The 7,951-nt window shown below is 41.4% G+C and overlaps 1 protein-coding gene across 1 annotated transcript in view; it reads left to right on the top strand.

Annotated features, from left to right (window-relative positions):
* The window catches only part of me3 (malic enzyme 3, NADP(+)-dependent, mitochondrial), an 11,286-nt gene extending 3,634 nt beyond the window's left edge, over window positions 1-7,652 (top strand). The window contains exons 3-15 of the mRNA XM_035677210.1: window positions 126-259; window positions 967-1,116; window positions 1,685-1,760; window positions 1,856-2,017; window positions 2,222-2,325; window positions 2,404-2,513; window positions 3,319-3,416; window positions 3,568-3,681; window positions 3,795-3,900; window positions 4,511-4,653; window positions 5,351-5,524; window positions 5,625-5,723; window positions 6,366-7,652. Coding sequence (XP_035533103.1) covers window positions 126-259; window positions 967-1,116; window positions 1,685-1,760; window positions 1,856-2,017; window positions 2,222-2,325; window positions 2,404-2,513; window positions 3,319-3,416; window positions 3,568-3,681; window positions 3,795-3,900; window positions 4,511-4,653; window positions 5,351-5,524; window positions 5,625-5,723; window positions 6,366-6,527 — 1,632 coding nt within the window. The 3' untranslated portion in view covers window positions 6,528-7,652. The remainder of the gene's footprint in view (window positions 1-125; window positions 260-966; window positions 1,117-1,684; window positions 1,761-1,855; window positions 2,018-2,221; window positions 2,326-2,403; window positions 2,514-3,318; window positions 3,417-3,567; window positions 3,682-3,794; window positions 3,901-4,510; window positions 4,654-5,350; window positions 5,525-5,624; window positions 5,724-6,365) is intronic.
* The last annotated feature ends 299 nt before the right edge of the window (window positions 7,653-7,951 follow it).

Genomic DNA, 7,951 nt, shown 5'->3' with positions numbered 1-7,951 from the left:
ATGACTAACACATGAGTCACTGTGGTCTGGATTGTCTGATTTATTATTTCATTGGTGGACTTTACCCTGTGCAAACTCTTTCAGAGAGCAGAGTGTTGCATAACCGCTTCTCTTCCACCCTGCAGGGAATGGCATTCACCCTGGAGGAGCGCTTACAACTGGGCATCCACGGCCTGCTGCCCCCCTGCTTCCTCTCCCAGGATGTGCAGGTGCTGCGTGTCATGAAGAGCTATGAAACGCGCAGCAACCCTCTGGACAAGTGAGAGAACAGACTCAGATGTTTACAGTAAAAGCAAGTGCTGTTCAAGATTGTCCCGATACAGCTGCAGATGGGGCTGTCCCACTTGTTTGGTCAAATCTTCTTTAGCATGTCACATCTGTCGCTGCTGCACCAGCGGCCATTGTTTTTGTCATGTGTTGACTGTCACATCAAAGGCTCTTAAAGGGGCGTCCAGTGGCCTAGTATCTGCAACACACACCATCTCATACTCTCTTGTTTTCTCCTCATATTTCCAGTCCAGTCTGCAGGCTGTCTGATGAAAGAAAAATGCCCAAGAATAGTCAAAATTAAAAAAGCCTTGTAAAGTTTTTGTTCATGCACTTCCACATGCAACACTGTAAAAGAAGTCTGTGAGGCTGTACTTTGGCTTTGAGCTAAATGCTAACATAGGCATGCTAAGAGGCTCGCTCATGTCAATGCTTACATCCCGATGTTTAACTGATATCATGTTTATCATCTTAGTTTAGCGTGTTAGCATGTCTATAAGCACAACTAAGGCTGATGGGAATGTCGTTATAAACCAAAGCATTGGATCAAATTAAATTTTGACTTGTTGATGCCGCTGGATGGAAATATATTTAATATATATATAATTCTAATTATATAATTCATCACCTAGGTAAGAAAGTCTGTACTACATTTAATAGCAACGCTATATCAGGTTTTGACGTCTCTTTCTCTCTCAGGTACATCTTGCTGATGACGCTGCAGGACAGGAACGAGAAGTTGTTCTACCGTTTGTTGACCTCTGACATCGAGGAGTTCATGCCCATCGTGTACACTCCCACTGTCGGTCTGGCCTGCCAACAGTATGGACTCGCCTTCAGAAGACCACGGTGAGATTAATCACATCTACGCTGTAGCTGCGCAGGGTTCATTTACTCTAACTTTAATTTATGAACAACCATTTTTCTGTGTTTTTACCCAGTAACAACAACTCATATACACCTGACATTCCTGTCAGAGTTCAGTCAGTTTCCAACAGGCTTGAGTTAGTTGATTCATCACAAGAGAACAAGAAAATACTGTTCTCATTTATTCTGAATTACATTGTGATCGTCAAGACAGAGAACATATTGAATTATTATTTATCTAATTCACATTAGTGTCAAATGTACCCGTACCCTTTTGTTTACATAGTGGCTGTGTCTCAGCTACACACTATGGACTCATTCTAACCACGGGTTGGTACAATAGGGACAGAGGTGTGAGGGATACAGGGACAATTCAAAAACAAAATAATAATAATAATAATCCTTTTTAGTTTACAAAATCACAGTTAGACTGATGTCTGCCTGCGTGGTCGTGATCATTCCCCCATTAGTATTAGTAGTAGTACTACTGCAGGAGGAAACTACTACCACCCATACTGCTGTCTTATAACTGAAACCTACCTATTTACAGAGGACTCTTCATCACCATCCATGATAGAGGCCACATCGCCACCTTGCTCAACTCCTGGCCTGAAGAAGACATTAAGGTGCCTCCACACACACAAACACACATACAGCTACTTATGCCTGAGAAATGAATGTATCGTACATGTCGTTAATACTGTATGTGTTCTCCATGTAGGCCATTGTGGTGACGGACGGGGAGCGCATCCTCGGTCTGGGCGACCTGGGGGGCTATGGTATGGGCATTCCTGTGGGGAAGCTGGCGCTCTACACGGCGTGTGGCGGTGTTCGGCCGCAGCAGTGTCTCCCCGTGCTGCTGGACGTCGGCACCGACAACCAGGTGTGTACAAAGCCGCAGGAAGGTTTTATGAGCTGGTGCAGCACTTCATATCTGCCCCTTATCAGTCGATACTCAATAAATATCAGAGGAATTTAGAGAATTACTGATTCAACTTGATAATCATTTACCGATTCACACGGATTATCAGTTCCAAAACCGAAACAGAGAGGCAATAGCAAGTTGATTGACTGATTTTTGGTCCAGGCGCTGCTCGATGACCCGCTGTACATCGGACTGAAGCACAAGAGAATCAGAGGAAAGGAGTACGATGATCTGATCGATGAGTTCATGCAGGCGGTGACGGACAAGTGAGTAAAAACACAGATGAGGAGATGAACGTGTGAGTGAACCTGGTGTTCTGACTGGTCAGCTCTGTCGTCCTGCAGGTACGGGATGAACTGTCTGATACAGTTTGAGGATTTCGCCAACAGCAACGCCTTTCGCATCCTCAACAAATACAGGAATCGATACTGTACCTTCAACGATGACATCCAAGGTACTGAAACACTCACAGGACTCCTGGCCTCCATCAGCCATAACTGTAGTTTTTTTACATGCTATATTTAGGAATTTATCTCAGAACCCTACTTCGCATCTCTGGCCAGAGCCTTTTACAAGGAGCTTGTATCTTTAGAGTAGAGTTTGGTTAATGCTTAAATGCTGCAGAGACGTTCACCCCTGAACTAAAGAACTTCAGCAAGTTCAGTCACAGCAAGACATCAGATCACCGCAGAGATTCGCTTGTAGATTTCTAAACAAAAGTGCTGACAGGATCAATAAATTAGCATGTTTATATTCCTAAATGATTTTATCTTCTTAAATCACCAGTATTGTTATGATGCACTATGTGTGCACCTGACATTCGTTCTGTGTCTGATGCTTCAGATGTGATCTGGGGGTCGAGGCCCTCATAAGATAGATTTGAGGGTTCCTTATATAAGATTAAGTTGACACCGACTCAACTAGCTAAGGTCTTAATCACTGCCGCTGTGCCATTTAGCTCCAGTGTTGCAGTGTTGTTTGACCACCTGGAGATTTTATCTGAGTAGGTTCAGCTCCCTTCGTAGTACAGCCCTCAGGCCTCCAACATGTTTTCAAATAAAACAAGAACATTATCTCATGGTCAAATAAACTCTTTGGTTCAACTGGTATGCAACCAGTGAAGAGTGGTCACAAGTAGACATCACTTTACTTTAAAAGATCCCAAGACGAACAATTGAAAACCGCTTATGTAAGTACTAAATACAGTTCATTTAAACCTGCTGATTTCAGTTCTCACATGTGATTTCTTCTTCTTTCAGGCACTGCCTCAGTAGCCGTTGCCGGGGTCTTAGCTGCTCTGAAGATCACCAAGAACAAACTCTCAGACCACACCTTTGTTTTCCAAGGGGCAGGCGAGGTGAGAAGATTTGCTCTGTAGGATTTTATTCTGTTTTGAAATAAAAATAACTTTCTTAATCCCTAAGAGGTAAGAACTCTGATGGCACATTTAAAACTAGCCGAGGTAGGAGACTGTGATGCAGACGGAGAATTATCCTTTCTTTTGGCAGGCTGCTCTGGGTATTGCTCACCTGCTTATAATGGCCATGGCCAAAGAGGGACTAACTAAAGAAGAAGCTGCCAAGAGAATCTGGATGGTGGACTCAAAAGGTCTCATTGTAAAGGTAATGTGTGTGTCTGTCACTCACTCTTCACAGATTGACCCCAGTGTATGTAACAAAGCACCATGTGGAGTTTTTGAAGGAGAAAAAAAAGACGTTTTTTTGCACAAATTTAGGGAAGAAGCCATCTTAACCACGAGAAGGAGGAGTTTGCTCACGATCACCCGCACCTGAAGACCCTGGAGGAGGTGGTGCATACCATGAAACCCACCGCAATCATAGGTGAGTCACGGGAGACACTTGTGTGACGTGTGTTTTCCTGGAGGCGTTGTAGCACTAAACATCCAGAAATATCCCTGAAAGGACATTGTGGTTTTTAAAGGTGTTTATAAAAAGCCCTTCATAACTCACGTTGCTTGTTTCATCCATCTGTGATACAGTAGTTCCTGATCAGTTGTGGAAAAACAGAGAAACCTATTAAAGGTGAATTCTTTCCCCTCCAGCTTTTCTCAGTAAATCAACTAATGCAATCGGTTAATTTAATCTAATTCCTCAGAGTTTCACAAAGATTTTAGATGTGTATTCCTTGGTCAAAATTCATACATTGCACGTATGATAAAGTGGAAGATAATTTCAGACTTGTAATCGAAACTGTTGCACCACTGTGATACGATGACAACATAGCTTTGAGTTAACATTTCTATGTTTTAAAATCGATTAACAATAATGAAAAAGTAGAAAAGGATAAATTTTTGCTTGGTAAAAAACTACACTTTGGAGATTTACATTTTTAATTGTTAATTGTTCACTTTATAGGAGCTTGTGAAATGGAAATAACTTCTGTTATAAAACTTGATAAATTATCGCTCTGCTCTGTTTCCTGAACACGAAGGAGTGGCTGCTATAGCAGGAGCGTTTACCGAGAAGATTATCAAAGACATGGCCTCCTTTAATGAGAGGCCAATCATCTTTGCCCTGAGTAATCCTACTAGCAAGGCGGAGTGCACAGCAGAGCAGTGCTACAAGCTCACTGAGGTAATAATCAGCTATTTACATTCTCACACAAATATACTATAGTGTGTTTGCTTGAAACCAAACAAAAATGCCTCAAACTTAAGTTTAAAATCCGCTTTTATTGATACACTGCTGCCTTTAGTGGCACACTACTGCCCCAACTGTGTATGTGGAGCTGATCCACAAATACAGCTGTTGTATATTTTTATTTAGCAGATGTGGCCAGAGTGTGGGGAGGGTTTACACACCAGTTTTATATGCCGACACATCAGGAAATTTGACACCCAAGGCCTCGATGAGAGCCAACTAATGAGACAATGCAAGGCTTGGGCAGAATTCTTCCGAAAATCATTTAATGTAGTAACTGAACTGGCTGTTTTAGCATAATGTTAAACTCCACACTGGCACATGGTTGGCTATAGCTATTGTCCAGTAAATTCACAAGACCATTTTGTTTGTCATAGTGCAGAGTGTCCAGAGTGTAAATCTGCCCCTCTGTTGGCTCACCACTACTGTTTTGAATTACTGCCCTCTGCAGTCACAGAAATGTCGCTCCACAGCCCTCTGGTGGTAAAAACAAAAACCTCCACAGTTTATTTTAAATCAAATAAACAAGAAAGAAACATTCCTTTCTGTTATCTTTGCAGAAATGACTCACAGTTTGTGTTTTAACTTTTCTTTTCATAACTTATATTCTCCTCCTCCCCTCTGTAAACAGGGCCGGGGCATCTTTGCTAGTGGAAGTCCGTTTAACAAGGTGACGCTGGCAGATGGACGAACCTTCTACCCCGGACAGGGAAACAACGCCTACGTCTTCCCTGGAGTTGCTTTGGGTGTCATAGCCTGTGGAGTGCGCCACATATCTGATGATGTCTTCCTCACCACAGCAGAGGTATTGGTTGTCTTCAGCTATCACACATCTGGGCTGCATTTCCTTTCTTTCTCAGTCTGTCAAATCAGTTTTGTTTTGTCTGTCTGTCTTTGTCTCTCAGGCGATAGCTGACATGGTAACAGAGGAGCACCTGGCTGAGGGAAGACTGTATCCTCCCCTCAGCACCATTAGAGAGGTGTCCTTCAAGATTGCAGTGAAGGTGGGTTATCTTTCCACTGGTCCACCCTCATTCCTCACAAGGAAATCTGTAACCTCCTATTATAATGTAGCATGATCATTTGTGATAAACTTGCATTTCTAGCTGGATCAAGAAAATCTTATTAATTATATCTCTTAAAGTGTACATGATCTACTAAAATATATTAAAGCTGATCTTTTTAAAGAGATTCTAGATAATCTCTCCATAAGGAAAAAAAAAACATTTTAATTCAAACTTTGTTAAAGCCCCTGAAAACCTTAATCCTCAAACTAACATTAAATATCCATGACTAAAAAAAATTATTATTATTATATTATAAAGAGTTAGTTTCATGCTCATAAACTCAGGTAACCTTCATCAGGACTGTGTGGATGTGTTTTGATCAGAGTTGATTGACATCAGATTCTGATTCAGTTGTTGCTAAATCCTGATGGATGCTTTTCCTACATGTGCCCCGCCCACTTTAAACCAGCCAATTGAGAAATCCCTCCTGTGAAATAACCAAAGGCGGTTTTAACTACAGATAGCAAACAAATACATTTTCAGGGCCCTTAAAAATACAAGTTTGAACCTTTCATCAACTGTATGTGACTATATATATATATTCTTTACCACTTTTCCTTTTGTTTCCTTCTTTGCCAGATTGTCAACTATGCATACAAACACAACATTGCTTCCCTGTACCCTGAACCTAAAGACAAGGAGGCCTTTGTGCTGTCCCACATCTACAGTCCTGATTACGACTCCTTCACTCTGGACACATACAGCTGGCCACAGGAGGCCATGAACGTCCAGGACGTGTGATCCTGACTGTCTCTCTCTCTCTCTCTCTCTCTCTCTCTCTCTTTCTAAACTTAATATGCTGCCGTGGTGTCACGTACAAGTTCTGCAAAATGTTGCCAATGACCTTTTTAGTTTGTTTGTTAATTGAATTTGTTCTTTATAAATGTTAGTAAGTCTCTGCTCCCCTTTCACATGGACAGTGGCCATTATAATTCATGATTTAACATTCTCTACGAGTCTCTATGACCTCCCGAGTGTTAAAATGTTTAGTACAATTCTTTATCCTCTCACAGTGCTGTACTTTTTATCAGTTTTGTCAGTGTACGTTGTATCAATAATCTGTACCTGATTGATGGTCTGATTGAGTAGAATATTTTATAGCTGCACGACAGCATCATATCCGAAATCATAAGCACGCCCTCTAAAATTTAAACTACACTCATTACACTGGATTTTTGCAGTGATCCAAAAGCTGAAGTTTCTGAGAGATGAATCATAGCCAGTGCATTAAAAACAAAGCAGCGGCTCACAGTAACGCACAATGCTTTCTCTTGTCTTGACACGAATAAACAGAAGACTCATTTTAAAGCTTAAAAAAAAGAGAAAAAAAATGAACAGAAACTCTCAGTGCCTCTTTCTGTTTGACCTCAGGACATCACTTCTCCATTTTAAGAGTTACAACCTCTAGATTTGTGAGCTGGGTATCAGAGCTGTCGTAGAAGCCACACTAGGCTCATCCCTGTAGCTGCTTCTTCATATTTTCCACTCCTGTCCGTCTGCACATGGTTTAACCTGCACACAGGACTGAAAACACTCCAGAATTTCCTGTATGTCTGCTTCCCTGTGAGACTCAGTCAATCCTGATGGGAGACACTACTGTTGTCTTTGAATGTGTTCAGAGGAGGGATTGTTGGGGATTGAGTTTCACCATCAGGAAGTTTTTTTGTATACAATGGATGTGTTTTCCTTTAGTTTTCTACAGAGCTCTGCCTGTTGTTGTATTTTTGCCAAAGTTACTGATGACCTGTATCTTATCTTCTACTCCTAGAGAACATGATGCTCTGCTTTAGTGCTGAGAGATATGCTTGAGGTTTTCAAAGGGAACATGATGGAACTTTTGGAATAAAATTGTTAACAAAATCAGAATCAGAATCGGGTTTATTGTCAAGTAAGTGTTTACACATACGAGGAATTTGCCTTGGTGCATCGGTGCGTGAGAATCACAAAAAAACAAGTACTTTTGAAATATAAATAAAGATAGAAAGATCTAAAGCTGTACAAGAATGATATTTACAATGTGCAAGATAGAAAAACTAATGGAAGTGCATAAATGTAATGTATATATACAGGGTGGGTTTAAGAGTGTCAGTGGGGGCCTTAATGAGACCAGCAGACGGGAAGAAACTGTTCTTGTGGCGCGAGGTTTTGGTCCTGATGGACTGCAG

The sequence above is a fragment of the Morone saxatilis genome, unplaced genomic scaffold, assembly GCF_004916995.1.
Source record: "Morone saxatilis isolate NCDOM2014 unplaced genomic scaffold, NCSU_SB_2.0 Contig5, whole genome shotgun sequence".
Taxonomy (NCBI): domain Eukaryota; kingdom Metazoa; phylum Chordata; class Actinopteri; family Moronidae; genus Morone; species Morone saxatilis.
This window is presented reverse-complemented; position numbering and strand designations above follow the sequence as displayed.